Genomic DNA, 17,263 nt, shown 5'->3' with positions numbered 1-17,263 from the left:
TTAATGGTAAGGTCTTAGGGAGTGTTGCTGAACAAAGAGACCTTGGAGTGCAGGTTCATAGCTCCTTGAAAGTGGAGTCGCAGGTAGATAGGATAGTGAAGAAGGCATTTGGTATGCTTTCCTTTATTGGTCAGAGTATTGAGTACAGGAGGTCATGTTGCGGCTGTACAGGACATTGGTTAGGCCACTGTTGGAATATTACGTGCAATTCTGGTCTCCTTCCTATTGGAAAGATGTTGTAAAACTTGAAAGTGTTCAGAAAAGATTTACAAGAATGTTGCCAGGGTTGGAGGATCTGAGCTACAGGGAGAGGCTGAACAGGCTGGGGCTGTTTTCCCTATAGCGTCTGAGACTGAGTGGTGACCTTATAGAGGTTTACAAAATTATGAGGGGCATGGATAGGATAAATAGACAAAGTCTTTTACCTGGGGTCAGGGAGTTCAGAACTGGAGGGCATAGGTTTAGGGTGAGAGGGGAAAGATATAAAAGAGACCTAAGGGGTAACTTTTTCATGCAGAGGGTGGTACGTGTATGGAATGAGCTGCCAGAGGAAGTGGTGGCGGCTGGTACAATTGTAACATTTAAGAGGCATTTGGATGGGTATATGCATAGGAAGGGTTTGGAGGGATATGGGCCGGGTGCTGGCAGGTGGGACTAGATTGGGTTGGGATATCTGGTCGGCATGCACAGGTTGGACAGAAGTTTCCATGCTGTATATCTCTATGACTCTATTGATATAGGTGACAAACAAAAGAGGACCCAGAACCAATCCCTGTGGAACACCGCTGGTCACAGGCCTCCAAACTTGACCAACAAAAGGAATGATTGTGAAACATTTTGAAAAACTCATCAGGTCTGGCAGGATCAATGCAAAGAGAAACAGAGTTGTTTCAAGTCCAACATGAGTCTTATTTGTAACTGAGGAAAAGCCAATGAACTCAAAACATTAACTGTTTCTCCCTCCACAAATCTTGGCAGACCTGATGAGTTTCTTGCTCTTCCTGTTTTTATTTCAAATCTCCAAGCATCCACAGCATTTTACTTTTTAAATAAACAAAAAATGGACATGATGTTATGGTTGTACAGGATGTTGGTGAGGCCACTTTTGGAGTACTGTGGCAAGTTGCCCTGTTATAGGAAGGAAAGGGTGCAGAAAAGATTTACAAGGGTGTTACTGGGACTGGAGGATGAGAGCTAAAAGGAGAGGCTGAATAAGCTGAGAATTATTTTACTGGAGTGTGGGAGGTTGAGGGGTGACCTTATAGAGGTTTATAAAATCATGGGGGGATAGCAAAGGCTTTTCCCTAGGATTGAGGAATTAACACCACAGGGTGTATATTTAATGCGAGAGGAGAAGGATTTAAAAGGGTCTTGAGGGGCAACTTTTTCACACAGAGGGTGATTCGCATGTGGAATGATCAGCCAGAGAAAGTGGTAGATGCAGGTATAGTTACAACATTTAAAAGATATTTGGACAAGTACATGAATAAGCAGGGGTAGAGGGATATGGACTAAACGCAGGCAAATGGGACCAGTTTACTTTGAGAAACTTGGTTGGCATGGTCAAGTTGGATTGAATGGTCTGTTTCCATGTTGTATGACTCTAAAACTCTATAACCCTTCATGTGACACAGAAAGGGGTCCAAGAACACTTATTTGCAAGCATCATAATGCAATTTTGATGTGTTTCAACACACTGGGTCCCCACAAAAAAAAGATTAATCAGATGCTGAAGCCTGATAAGTTTAGTAATCAGCTTCACTTGCATGATTTACACTTCTATATTATCTGCATTCATATTAAATGTAATGGACAACCAGAAAGTAATTACAATATTGCAAACCACTTGATGAGCTATTTATGCACAACAGGTATTTAATGAAAATTTTCATTTGTAAGTAGGTACTTAGCCAGAGACACTCAGCTAATGCTGCTTCCAAAACAGCTTACAAGGCCACATCAGTTTCCTTCATTTGAATCCAAGGAAAGTGATGGGACCAGACAGAGTACCAGACCGTGCACTCAGAGCATGCACAGATCAACTGGCAGAGGTTTTCTTGGACATCTTCAACCTTTCCCTGCAGCAGGCCACTGTCCCTGTCCCTGCCTGTTTCAAGAGGGTCAACATCATCCCTGTGCCTAAGAAGGTTCATGAAGCATGGCTCAATGAGTACCACCCAGTGGCCCTAACTTCAGTGGTCATGAAGTGCTTTGAAAGGCTGGTCATGGCATTAATCAATTCCAGCCTCCCCAATACTCTTGACCAACTCCAATTTGCCTATCGGACCAACTGATCCACATCAGGTGCCATATCACTTGCCCTTCACTCCTCCTAGAACATTTTGACAACAAGGACTGCTATGTAAGAATCCTACTCATTGACTGCAGTTCAGCCTTCAACATTATTATCGCCTCGAGACGGATTACTAAACTTAGTGATCTTGGACTAAGCCCCACTCTCTCCAACTGGATCCTCAGTTTCCTGACTCAGGCTATAATCAGTGAAGAGGGAGGACAATATTTCATCCTCACTAACACTCAACACTGGAATCCCCCAGAGGTGCGAACTCAGCCCCTACTGTACTCACTGTATACCCACAAATGCGTCGCCAAATATCAGACTAATGCCATTTACCAGTTCGCTGATAACACGACCATAGTCAGTCAAATCTCAGATGGTAATGAAACAGACTATAGATGGAAAGACCTGGAAAAATGGTGCACTGAGAACACCCTTGCTCTCAATGCTGGCAAAACCAAGGAACTCATTATTGACTTTCGGCGGGTGTTACTCATGTCCCCCTACACATTAACAGCACAGAGGTGGAACAAGTGGAGAGTGTCAAGCTCCCAGGAGTGGTCATCAACAACAAGCTTTCTTGGACTCTTCATGTGGTCGCACTGGTTACAAAGGTCCAACAAAGTCTCTTCTTCCTCAAGCAGCTGAGGAAATTTGGCATGTTGGCGAATACCCTTGCCAAATTTTATAGGTGCACCATCAAGAGCATTCTGTCTGGATGTATCACTACCTGGTATGGCAAAACTGTGCCATTCAAGATTGGAGACGGTTACAGAGAGTGGTGAACTCAGCCCAGACATTCACAAAGGCCAACCTGTAGAATCCATCTACCAGGCCCTCTGTCAAGGAAAGGCTGCCAACATTCTCAAAGATCCAAGCACACCTGGCAATGTTCTTGTACAACCTCTACCATTGGGGAGAAGGTACAGAAGCCTGAACACACGCACCAGCCGGTTTCGAAACAGTTTCTACCCTACTGTTGTTAGAATACTGAATGGACTTTCAAACTCTTAACATTCGTTGCTGTTTTTGCCTGTTATTTGCTTACTCATTCTATCTAACTCTGTGATCTGCCTGTATTGCTCGCAAATCAAAGCTTGTCACTGTACCTCGGTACACATGACAATAAATTAAATTAAATTCAAATAGAATGTGAATTGACCCTTTCTGGATCAAAGAACACTTCACAACCATTAAAAGAAGTACCTGGGACGTGCTTGACTGTAGTAAAAGGTGATTTAGTTTATACTTGGGAAAGCCTCAGGTCACAATGAGAAAAATATTTAGTCCATCAGTTTTACCTTTAATGGTTGAACAATAAATATTGGCCAGAACATCAATTCACTGGATAATATCATGGAATCTTTCATATCCACATGAAAGATAAGAAGTTAATTTGTCTATTGTATCATCGCTGTGTTCCATCCATACTGCTGTGTCACCCGATTGTTGTCTGTTCCTCGATTCGAGGGTTTTGTCTATTGAGGATCTTGAGTTTCTGCCATGGATCTTCATGCATGAGGCAGATTCTCTTTGAGCACATGGTTCAGGATGCCCTATGAGTTAGTGGAAAGTACAGCGCATAATTTGCTTCCTCTTTTATTCTGGCTATTACTCTGCCTCATGTTGAGACTCAAAAGTGCAATGCACTTGAAGGACAAGTTGTCATCATTGCGCATGATTGGTAATATGCTCCTCCCAACCATTAATGTTAATATTCCACAATTCTAGGAGAGCTTTCAATTATCTTTGAAACTCTTCTCTGTCACCCTGAGTTTGCTGTATGGGAAAACAGGACCTTGGTGGGGGCTTCAAAAAAAAAAGGCCATCAGCATTTGATTGATGGTCACCCCACTGAATCCGGATGTGGTGACAGAGGCATTATTGCTGTGTCATTGATACAATCCTGATGTGACAGCATACATAAGCATAATGAAGATTATTCTGTGCATGTGGACTTTTGTTGACAACAAAGATGATCACAGTTCAAACACTCACTGCTGTACTCTGTGGAAGACTGACCAGGTTAGAATCATAGAATCCCTACTATGTGGAAAAAGGCTATTTGGCCTCTTTTTAGATTAGATTAGACTCCCTACAGTATGGAAACAGACTCTTCAGTCCAACAAGTCCACACCAACTCTCCAAAGAGTAACGCATCCAGACCCATTCCCCTATATTTATTCCTGGGCAGAAGTGGGTACTGCAGATGCTGGAAATCAGAGTCTAGATTAGAGTGGTGCTGGAAAAGCACAGCAGGTCAGGCAGCATCCGAGGAGGAGGAAAATTGACATTTCAGGCAAAAGCCCTTCATCAGCAGTCAACCTTATTGTGTCCAATATTGAAAAAGTTGAAGGAAGATGTCCTGAATGGCACTTACATGGCATGACTATGTAGTCATTAGCATAACATGAGCCAACATTTTCCAGCATCACTCTATATTTACCCCTGACTAATGCAATTATCATCAAGGGCAATTTGGCAAGACCAATTCACCTCACCTGCACCTCTTTGGAATGTGGGAGGAAACCAGATCACCTGGAGGAAATCCACGCAGACAGGGGGAGAAAGTGCAAACTCCACATAGACAGTCACCTGAGGCTGGGTCCCTGGCGCTGTGAGGTAGCAGTGCTAACCACTGAGCCACCGTGGTGCCCCTGAGCCACCATACTGCCCCAAATGAAGAGTGGCATCTTGAGTGAAATGCCAGAAACCCTTAATATATAAATGACATTTCACCTACAACTCAGCCTGAACCAATATGCTACCCATTATTAGCATTTGTGCCTCAACCCTGCACTCTGATGAGGCTGAAAAGGAGAAGTTTTAATCTGACCTTGAAGAAGCTCTTATGCCCATCCCAAACAAGAAAGATCATTCTTCTGGGAGAAATTTAGTATCAAGGTTGACACTTAATCTGATGTCTGGAGAGGGGCCGCTGATAAAAACAGAGTGAGAAAAACCAATGAAAATTGTGTCTTTTTGCTGGTAAAGTGTGTTATCACAAAACTTAAAGGACGAACACAAACCTCTTGGAGGCATCATAGAGCAAAACATTGACACGTCATTGGTTATGTCCTTGTTCATTAGGTCAAAGATCCAAGTGTTGTCTTTATTGTGCAATTGATGTAGAGATTCATGTCTACTGGACAGATCATAAACTCATTTGATTGGTGATGATCATCCATCTAACACAAAGACATTGCAATGCTTCGAAGTTCCAGAAGAAAATTATCATTGTCTGAGTCCTAGAGGTGTTTGATTGAAACCAGACTTCAAAGTGCAACTCACTGGAAAATCTTCACACATCTAGATCAATTCCAGAACAGTGGGGTCAAATGAATTCCATTGTACTAGATGTCTGCGCCTACAGAATTGTGTTCAAGCATCTTCATTACCAGTTTCGAGTCAATGAAACCAATACTGAACTACGTGACTCCTAGCTCAAGGCATTTGTGCAAATACAAAGGTAGGAAGAGAAAAGCTCCAGAAATCCGACATCTACATCAAATGAACAACATCCCTTTACTCATAGGATAGGGGTTTCTCTTTATATGAATGACAATACCATCTGTCCACATTGATTAGACCATTTCAAACAATTCTTCAACCATGAATACATTGTGACAGCTAATAGGCTTAAGGTCACCTCACAGCAGCCTGTGATAAAATCTGTGCGTGAACTACCATCAGTTGGATGGCTGCAACAAGTAATTAAACGGATGAAAAACAATAAGGCATGAGACCCTGACAACATTCCAGTTGAATTCCTCAGAAATGGAACCTGAAGCTTCTACGCACTCAACCTACAGAGGATGAAGAAAAAAGTCCCACACTGGACATTAGGACTGTGGCAACCATCTTCAAAAAGGGAGATAAATCATGCTGTAGAAATCAGCTGGTATTTCCCACATACATCCTTACATGGGTTTTGTTGAACAGTCTACTTCCTGTAGTTGAGGAAACGCATCTAAAGATACTAACCTGAATGAAGTTCCCAATGTCTGCAGTGGGTGTCAAACCTATGACCTCTGTCTCAGAGGTAGAAGTATAATTTCTCAGCTAGGCCTGACCACCTAGTCCAAGGTTTGCTTGTGGCAGCTGCTTAGTAAAGATTTCACTGCTTGTTAGGAGACAACACTTGCATTCACAATAAAAGTGATGAAACTTGCATGCTTAAGAAACAGAAATAGGAAAACCTATATTTAGCCCCTGATGGTCTAATCCAAAGGTCATTTCAGAAAAGAAACACAAATACATATCTGGAGCCCAGAAAAAAAAAGGAAATTAAAAGTTAAAATGATCAAAAGTACCTCGATCTGTATCATCTCTCACAAATAAGACTTTCACCTTGTTAAAGATTAACAGCAACACCTCGTGCCTGGGAGAATGTGCAGGATCGTTTTGTTCTTGTAAATGAAGTGATGAGGATAACGGGAAACTTTCAGATCATAAAGTGAGGAACAACAAGGTCTGCAATAAATTCTCACATATATATATCAGCAATAAGTTCTTACGCAAAGATCAATGCACCTAGTTAGTCTGGATCTTCTATTAATCAAATGGAATTGTTCATCTTTTTACAAAATGGTCATGGAACACAAGCCAAGGACACAACAGAATAAGATACTCTTGACCAATGTGCACCCAAAATGTACACAGGCTGTACAAAAAAAAATAGGTTGTTGAACACGGAAAATATTTTATGAGGGAATTACCTCAAAACCCACGAGCAACAAAGCTGTAGGTGGATTATGCAGTGTATTGCCACATGAAGGATTTTCCACAGTAAGCAGTCTAAAATGCACTGTTCTACTTCAGTCATGTCTTCTCACACTATACTATTTACCAAAGTGAGTTACAGGTTTAAACTTCACCATTATTTGAAGCGAGCCTAAAGGTGATTCAGACTGAGTAATTTCTGTCAATATATTTCCATATGCAAACACAATAAAAACAAACACCAACATACAAGATAAGACAGGCATCTCACACTTGCTGCCTGTTTAAGCCAGCAATTCTATCCTGATAATAGGGGCATAAGGTTTGAAAGGTTTTTGAAAATGAAGCAAATGTTAAGGATGTATAGTTTGCAAGAGATATATGAAGATGGTCTTTATATTTTGCAAAGGTGAAAAGCACAGTGAAATTGTGCAAGATCATTGTATATCCACTGAATGGATTTCCACAAGGAGTTCACCAAGAGGTGAGCACAAAGTTAGTGACAATGACGAGAGTTGAAGGTTAGACCAAGTTGTTAGTCATTCCTCCCACTATCTCTGAATCTATTTTTACCTGATTACACCTCTATGAAGCATTTTGGGATTTCCTCAACATTAAAGGCACTTACGTAGAATCAAACTGTAGTTCAATAGAGTACAGGTTTCTTGTGGCATAAATAGGAGGCTGACATGCATCATAAAGATGATGATAACCACCTTGCAACTTGGCTACTGGACATGGCACAAAGTTTGGCAAGAGGAGTTTGATTGCCCTTCAGAGAAAAATGAGGAGGAATGTACAGGAAGAGATCGAGAAGTTGATCTCCAGAAAGCTGCATGATGTATCAGGAGAGAGAGAGACAGACAGAGGGCAATTGGGGTTACTATTCCAGGACAGTCATCAGCAGGGGACTCAGTGGCAATAGGCACAATTTGAAGCAAGGCACAAACAAGGAAGCCAACAAGCCTGATCAGTAGAGAAGTGACAATAAAATGTGTGGTGTCCCAATTTAGTCAGATACCGAAAGGAGTGCATTGAAGATTATAGTGAGAAGGCCAAGTTCTCCCTTATTCACTTTTTAATAATAAATCATAGGTGGCAATACCAAGGTACATGCTGAGGACACGTCCTTAAACTTGCAGTAACATCCAGTGATAAGTCTGCCCACTGCCCCCATTTATTTTTGTCATTTACAGCCCCAGCCACAGGAGTGTTTTATCTTAGAATACCACTCACCTCGATTTTCTTAAGTTACATCCTTAATGGATCCATTAATAGGATTTTAATTGGCCGTGGCAAAATTATCTTTATTTGGTCATAGGTGGAATGATCTGCAGCATGGTCAAGTAGATGCCAGTACCATAAGCTGTTAAAAGTTTGGGGAGATAGTTCAGATGAATGGGCCTTCAGTACTATAGTCAGGATGTTGTCAAGGTGAATAGCTTTTGCTGGGTCCAATAACCCCAGTTACTTCTCAATGTCCTCTCAGCGGGAGCAGAGTTCCTCTGTATATTTAAGACTGAGATAGGCAGATTCTTGATCAGTAACGGCAAGTGAACGTGAGGAATGTTGGATCAGCCATGATCTTATGGAATGGCAGAGCAGGCTTGAGAGGCCAAACAGCCTGTTCCTGTTCCAATTTCTTATGGTCTGTGCTGCATTAGCTAATCTCAGCCAGGGGGAATAGTAATAAACAGAGAAAGAGAAAAACTAAAAAGCCAGACTGACCCCATTCAACTATCTTACAGAACACCTACTGTGCTGCCACAGATGTCAGATTTGGATGGGATGGGTCCAAATGGGTCTGCCCAATCAAACAGCCGGCTTCACCATATTTGCAACTCTCACATGCTTGAGATATGCATGGCACTGGATTGTGAACAGTGAGAGAAGTCATTATTTGCATAGACTGAGGGGAAAAGGTCAGAGAGAGAGGATACAAATATAAATAAAAGAATGAGCAAAAATTGAAAGCTGTGTTTATGAAGAGTGTTGCAGGGTAGGAAAAATGCAGCCTTGTGAACACTAATGATCATTTTAACTCCTTGACATTGTCACCTCCGCTCTGCTCCCTTCACCCTTCCTATCAAATGTTGACAGCAAAATCATCTAGGAAATAAATTCATTAAAAAATAAGCACACTTAGGTAGTCAAACATTTGACCAAAATGCTGCTGGCAAGCTCAGATGCAGTGCATTATGAATTCCAGCTGCATATCATAGTAATGTTCTCTAAAACCAAATTTACTGATTTATATAAAGACATTCATCACCACAATAATAATCCAACATCACAATACACTTCTGTCTCAAAACAAACCAATTCAGCCTGAATATGAAAATAAGCACAAGACATTTTCAAAAGGTGCCTGTTTCAGGGTTCTGTCTTTCTCAAGATTGCATGATTCCCTTTTAATGCTGCATTTAAAAATTTCTACACAACACCACCATATGTTTCACAGTGCAATTGCATTGTTTTCTCATGTACAGAATTACAACTGTGAGTTATTTGCAAGATTCAGTTTTGTGAAGTTACACAACCACCCACGAGGAAGTGGATCTTTTTTGTGTAGGTGGTAGAAGTGGGGTTGTGGGGGGTGGGTGGTGGCACATAGGGAGCGACACACTGTCTGTTAGGGGGGTTTCTGGGGATGCCAGGAAATTAGCTATGGTGGTTTCTGTGCTTGCAGACATAGATACATGCTTTGCCCTGTCATGGAAATTTATTGCTTGCAACAAAAATGAAGACCATTATATTAAGCGACAACTGAAGCTTAATATGTGGAAGATATGAGTCAGCAAAGCACAGCTTGTACTTCCCCTTTTCATGTCCAGAACATAAACCACAATGTTAAGAAATCTGATTTTTTTTTTGCCTTTTACCCATGTAAAGAGAGATTGAAAAATATTTGTTGGATTTACCTGTGACTATAACGAATGGCAATCGTCAGGCCAAGCTGAAAATGTAAAAAAGAACATGTTATATTAAAGAAATTGTACATTTGTGGTGTTTTAACACATTGGCAAACTTGTGATTCGTATCTCATAAATTATTTTTAAATTCAGACTCTGCAGTCATTCTGCAAATCACAAATGAGGTGAGTAACTAATTCCTTTCATTGATGATATTAGCTAAGGGAGGGATGATGGTCAGGACATGAGAAAACATCCTGCCCTTCTTCAAGGAATGCCATGGGAGATTTGTTCAGACAGACCAAACCCCTCAAAATGTTCAAAAAATAAACTAGACCCCCTAACTTTTCTTATTTTAAATGTAAACGTAAGGTGCTGTATTCCAAATGCAATTCAATTGGTCAAACTACTGGAATTTAAAGCAAAACACGCTTTATTAATCCATCGTAGTTAAAATACAACAAAAGAAACAAGGAATTGGAATAACAATTGGAAATCATAACAGAATAATAGATACGGTAACTATTGTTAATTAACTATTCCAATATAGTAACATCCCAGGCAAAAGGCAAATTCAGAAAATAGACTGTTTTACATGCAGTTCTCGCAGCATGAGTGCTTTTGGCTGTAACTAAGAGAGGGAAAAGACAGCTTTCACTTCTTCCCCAACAGCAACTGCAGAAAGCTAAAACAAAAAATCCTGCATCTGTGGGAGCTTGACTACACCCATTCAGGCTGCTTCTATTGTTCCAAGGCCTCAGAAGCTGTTTATTCTCATGGCTCTCAGACTGCTCGCCACCTCTGCCTTAAAACTTCACTTAAAAGAAACACGAAAAATACACCCCTTAAAGACACAGTATGTCAACTACTTCATATCTAGCCAATGGGGCCTCTGTCTAATATTCAGTTGTATATAGACTACACCTTCAACAAGAAGCACTTCTTCAGTAATTCACCAAGATATCAATTTTGATTATGCGCTTGAACACGCAATGCTTTGAATTACAGTTAAGTATGCCACCATCTAATTCTGATACTAAGCAGTATTTAAGTCAATCGTTCAATACATACTTAAAGCAAATTTACTTCATACAAACATTTCCTACATGTTGGAGACCCATGGTCCAAAATCTCCATTGCTACTGGGAACATTACAAACAAAAATATAGAAAGAAAACTCAACAGCAGCTTGCAATTCTATAGTGTAAGGCAATAAAATGTTACAAGTCACTTCAAAGGAGTAATGTCAAGCAAAATTTGTCACTTGAAGTGATATCAGGGCAAGTGACCAGAAGTCTGGTTAAGAGTTGAGTTTTAAGCATTGTTTTAAAATGCTTCAACATGCTTTCCAATGAGTACATCTCCTTACAAATTTTGCCTTAACCATGTTGGCAATGGATGTGGTACGGACACCTTGGAATTCTATTCCACAAAGTTAGGTAGTGAAGAATAGAAGTGGAGCTAACCTTTGCTCATTTTTATATAGGAGATACATTCTACAAACATGTATCAGTGACGATAGGATGGCTTTTAGAGGTGCATTTGAACCTTGTATATGTTTTTGGTTTTGAGCCACAGATTCCGAGCAATCTCTTCCAAGCCAATAAAGTAAACAGCTTATGAGGACTTAGATTTTTTTTAAAAAGTTAGAACAATAAAAGCAGCATGAATGGGTAGAATCAGGCTCCCACAGAACCGGGGTTTTACTTTGGCTTTCAGTAGTTATCGAGGTTTTGAAGTTGGCTGTGGAAACTCTCTCTCCCCTCTCTGTTACAGCTCAAAGCTTGGACTCTCTTTCTGCTGTCAGAATCACATGTGAAACAATCTGCCTTACTAACTTTGCCTTTTCCAGGGGTGTGTTTATGGGATGTTACTATATTGGAACAGTTGCTGTTTAGTAGTTAAATAATCTATTATTCTGTTAAGTTGTGCCAATTCTTCTTTCTTTTGTTTGTACTTTAACTTGAGGTAAGAATAAAATGTGTTTTGCTTAAGCCAAGTAGTGTCACCATTTGAATTACATCCGAAAGACAGCGCCCTATACTTGCCTTTAAATAAGATAAAAGTTAGGGTCTAGGTTATCTCCTTGAAAACTTTGAGGAGGCATTGGTCTGGTCCACAACATATCTTTTAACCTAACCACAATATTTCCAGTCTGTTCCAATCTATGTTACTTTGGGCAAACTAAAATAAATGAAAAAATGATGAATTGGTCAACCCCTTAAAAGGGACACTTTTTGGGTGCAGGTGAATCCCAAGTGAACATTAACCACTTGTTTACAATGTACAATTAACAGTTTCTCTTATATAAATGGAAAACACTCAGGCATTATCTATGAAGAAAGAAGTCAGCACTTTATATTTCAATACAGATGGAAGATCGCATATCAGAAATATTGAGCAGACTATTACAGTCCCAGGGAGGGTGTAAGATGACAAACCATGCAGGTATTTAACCCACAGAGGAAGTCATCAAATAATGCTAAGTCCATGGACCAACCTGAAGGTCCAGGCCCCATCAACATCTTCTGTTCATAACTGCAAAAAGCTCTAACTATGGCCACTGTTCCCAGTGCTGCTGCTGAGACAAGAGATCACTGGCCATCTGATTGACTCACAGCTCTTTGAGATAGAATTACCTCTCCTATATGGCACAGGTACTGCCTCGAGCCAATTACGGACTCGGCGGTCAATAAATGGCTGCAGAGCAAGCCAGTCTGCCTAGGCTCTTCCTTGACTTTTATACTACAGTGTGCTGCATTAGTCTCCACAAATGCTGCCTGGCCTGCTGAATATTTCCAATACTTTGTTTTGTTTCAAATTTACAGCATCCAATGTATTTTCCTTTTTGGAACAGATTCTCTTAGAATTGAATAGAAGTAGGTTTTATTGTCTCATCTCTTTAAATTAAGAAAAGAGATTTATATGTACAACCAAAGTTTCAAACAAATTCGAGCCTCCATATTCCTTACCAAGCATTACATTATGAAGCATCCCTTCTCTGGAATTTCTTTCTGCATGTATTTTCTTCCATACAGTAAGTAGGCAATTAAGATTTGCATCCATCCATTTAATTGTAGAGATTTCCTTTCTCCCCACTATTTGGTTCAAGTCAATAAAGTCAATCTGTAATCTTTTCTCACTCACAGCTTTCATAGTATACATGACTGTGAACTGAACAATTGTCTGCATAGCAGCTATATTATCTTCCTTGCCAAGATGAATTAAAATAGACAGTTAATCTTTAAAATCTAAATTGACTAACTTCAAAGGTTTGGACTTCAGAAATGAGAAAAAAAAGTTCAAATGAGCTGTGACTCTCCAAAGAAACAACCTATGGTATATATTTGTGGAAAATAAAATTAAAGCGAGAGATCTAATCTGATGCTGAGAATGTGGTTACAGAATGATGCATTAGAGGAGAACAAACAGGTTGGTTGTTTTTGATGCCCAGTGAAATTCATAGTTTTCTTGAAAGAAAAGAATTGCTAGTGTTTGCTGTCTAGCCTTCTCACCAGACAAGAAGCTCTGATATTTTTGCTATTATTTCAGTTAGAATATGTCTTACATCCTTCAAAACTGAGAGTATTTCTTAGACTAGTTCTGCTTTATTTGATGGAAATTAATTGCTTCATATAGTCACTATTTTATCAAACAAAAAAAGAGCAGGGACACTTGGGAATGACTGTCAAAGTCAATTGACTGGAAAGTAGTCAAACTCTCGGGAAAATACAAAGGAACATTTAACTGAGACAGGCTACCACACTCAGAAAAGACTATCAAAGGGTAATTACAGTACATACGTGTGTATAGGTTGACCTCAAGTATAAGTCAACCCCCTTATTTTTGGCCAAAAAACTCTTGTATTTTCCATATATCTCGTGTATAAGATGAGCCTTCTATTTCACATTAAATCACATTCATTAATTCACATTGGTAACTCTATTCATCACTCTTTGTTTAGTATATTGCATCTCTATTCATTCATTCATAACTCTACTTACTGTACTTGGTTTACGACAGCACATTTTGATTCATTCATTCATTCAGACCGGGACTAAGTCTAGGTCTATCAGTACTTATCACACTTTGTTCACTACACATCCAAAAGTTAACATCGCTAAAAGGTTCGTCATTTTAATTGTGCCATTATACCTGAAAAAAATTGAGATGTATTTGCTACATATATCTTTACTTCTTTAATAAATGTATTAATGTTGCTGAGATTCATAATATACTCGAGTAAATGGGAGGGTAACTGAAGAATTTGGCAGGAAAATTCAAGACACTTACACATTCAGAATTTAATAAATGTTTCATTTTAAGTATGCCATTAAACAGGCCATGATGATGTTGAACAGTGTGATTTTGCAGGATTTCAATGAACCTTTGACACGCTACATTTCCTTACCGGTCTCTTGCTTTTATCCAGTAATTACCTTTACTTTAATTCATTGTGTTTTCTTTTCTTTACCCGGGATCAAATCAACTTTTGCTAATAATACAGTACTTCGAAATGCAGTATGAATTTCAGCCCCTCAAAACTTGTGCCGTGTATTAGTCAACCTCCTAATTTCAACTTTAAAAAACTGTCTTCAAAATTCAACTTATACTTGAGTATATACAGTACCTGGATATGAAAATTCACAATTTGAAATATATCGCTCACAAAGCGACCTTAAAATATCTCTGCAACAGCTATTGCTAAAACAAAGGCTTGGAACTGAAACGCAATATGCAAAGGTTAGGATGCAAATTCCCTGTCCAAATCAAAAGATAATAAGGGAACTCAAACTATGGACCATCAAACTCTTGGTAGAAATTTAATTGTTCCCATTGTGGGCCAAGGGCCAGGTTTTCAACTGATGAAACCTACCTTGATTTCAGCAAGACATTGATAAATTCAAAATACCGACATTGACACAAGAGCTGTTGCAGCCAGACTCACCCAAAATATTGAGGGAAACTAGTATTTCAAGCAAGGTTCTGAGAGCATTTGGGCAGATATTGGAAGGGAAACTCCCTGCCTCCATTTAACACCTGGTTCCCATAAAAGGGAAATAAAATTATATAGGGTTATAATTTTAAAGACCCGACATACAAATGTTTCCTGCATTTAGAAATAGCTGCTTTCCAGTGTCCTGCATTGTGGTCCAATTTGCTGTAAACGATGTTTATGCCAACTTACTGCTTCTTTCTAGCCAACCAATCTTCTATCCGTGCCAATATATTATCCCTACATCATGAACTTTTACTTTCAATAGTAATTTTTGACGTGGCACCTTATCAAACACTTTCTGGAAATCTCAGGACAGAACATTCACCAGTGTAACTTTATCCACAACATGTATTAACTCCTCAAAGTCATCCAATGTTTTGGCCAAACATGATTTCTCTTTCACAAAACCATGTTGACTTTGCCTGATGCATGAAGGTATGTGGATGCATTTGTTTGCTCTGCTGTAACTTTAACAGTAGCATCTAATAATTTCCTTATGACAGATTTTAATCTAACCTGCTGGGATTTTCCTGTTTTCTGTCTCCCTTTTTATTAAAGGAGTTACATTTGTATCTTCCAATCTATTGGGGCTATCCCTGGATCAAGTGAGTTTGAAAATTAGACCAATACATCAACTACCACCAGCTAATTTTTTCAGACCCTAGGATGAAGTCAACCCAGACCTTTGTACTTATCAGTCTGTAGCTCCAATAATTTATTCAGTGCCACCTCACTTCTCTGATGATTGTGATTTTCCTGAATTCTTCCCTCCTTTCCAGTTCTTGGTTTTATTGAGTTTCCACAGAGAAGTGAGATGCAAAATACCTGCTCAAATTACCTGCTATTTCCTTATTTATGTACTTACTTTTCATAGAACCAATGCTCACTTTAATAACTCTTTTATTCTTTAATTCCTTTTACTTTTATATTTCTGTCTTGCTTTCCCTTATACTCTAATGTTTTATCTCTTTATTAATTCTTTGGTCATTCTTTGCTGCATTTTATGTCACATCCAATCTTCTGACCGTCACCTACTTTTTGCTAGTTTATGTTTTTCTTTTAGTTTAATCCTGTCTTTCACATTTCTAGTTAACCAGAGTAGATACATTCCAACAAGTCTGAAAAACCTGAAGGAATATACCAACATTCTGTGGTGAACTAGAAATGGATGATCTCAGTCAAAGCACTGCTAGGTAGCAGCAAATATATGATAATTGAATGTTACATATGGTTGAGAGAGTTTCAAAAGGTTATGGAAAAGGATAAGCCTTCCATAAAAGTTAAAGTTTTTAATTGGAGTAAGCAAATTTCAATGGTATGAGACAAGAACTTTCAACAGTTGATTGGAATAGACTGTTCGCAGGTAAAATGATGTCTGACAAGTGGGAGGTTTTCAAGAGTGTGATGACTAGAATGAAGGGTAAGGCTGGTAACAATAAGGAACAATGGATGAATAAAGATATTGAAGTTCTAGTCAAGAATAAGAGAGGATCTTATGTTAGAAATAAGCAACTTGGTTCAATTGAATCTTATCAATATAAAGAGTGTAGGGGCACTCTTAAGAAAGAAATCAGGAAGGCAAAGAGGGAATATGAGATACCAATGGCAGTTAAGGTTAAGGATAATCTAAAGAGATTCTACAAATATATTGGGAGCAAGACGTTAACTAAAGAGAGGGTAAGGCCCCTTAAAGATCAAGGAGGTCATCTTTGTGTTGAACCCCAGGAGATGGGAGAGATACTAAATGAATATTTCACATTAGTTTTTATTGTGGAAAAGGAAATGGAGGCTAGAGAATGCAGAAAAATAAATTTCGATGTTTTAAAAACAGTTCACATTACAAAAGTGAAAGTTTGGGAGGTCTTAGAGAACTTATAGGTGGACTTATAGGACCTGATCAAATGTATCCCAGAACATTGTGGGAAGTAAGGAAGGAAATTGTGAACCCCTTGCAGAAATATTTGTAACATCTATAACTACGGGTGAGGCACCTGATGACTTGCCAGTGGCTAATGTTTGTTTAAGAAAGCTTGTAAGGAGAAACCGAGATACTATAGACCTGTGACTCTGACTTCGGTTGGGGGTAAATTGTTCAGAGTAATTATAAAATTAATAGGATTTATGGACTTTTAGAGGGGCAAAAATTGATTAGGAATACTCAGCATGATTCTGTGCAAGGAAAATTGTGTCTCACAAACTTGATTGTGTTTTTTGAGGAAGTTACCAAAACGATTGATGAGGGCAGAGCAGTAGACTTTGTTTACTTGGACTTCAGTGAAGCATTCAACAAGGTTCCGCATGGTAGACTAATTAGTAAAGTTAGATCACATG

At 39.1% G+C, this 17,263-nt stretch overlaps 1 protein-coding gene across 1 annotated transcript in view; it reads right to left on the bottom strand.

Moving 5' to 3' along the window:
* acoxl (acyl-CoA oxidase-like) overlaps positions 1-17,263 on the bottom strand; it is a 390,645-nt gene that overhangs the window by 299,835 nt on the left and 73,547 nt on the right. The window contains exon 10 of the mRNA XM_043687180.1: positions 9,943-9,977. Within this exon, the coding sequence (XP_043543115.1) occupies positions 9,943-9,977 (35 nt within the window). The remainder of the gene's footprint in view (positions 1-9,942; positions 9,978-17,263) is intronic.

The sequence above is a fragment of the Chiloscyllium plagiosum genome, chromosome 3, assembly GCF_004010195.1.
Source record: "Chiloscyllium plagiosum isolate BGI_BamShark_2017 chromosome 3, ASM401019v2, whole genome shotgun sequence".
NCBI classification, from domain to species: Eukaryota; Metazoa; Chordata; class Chondrichthyes; order Orectolobiformes; family Hemiscylliidae; genus Chiloscyllium; species Chiloscyllium plagiosum.
This window is presented reverse-complemented; position numbering and strand designations above follow the sequence as displayed.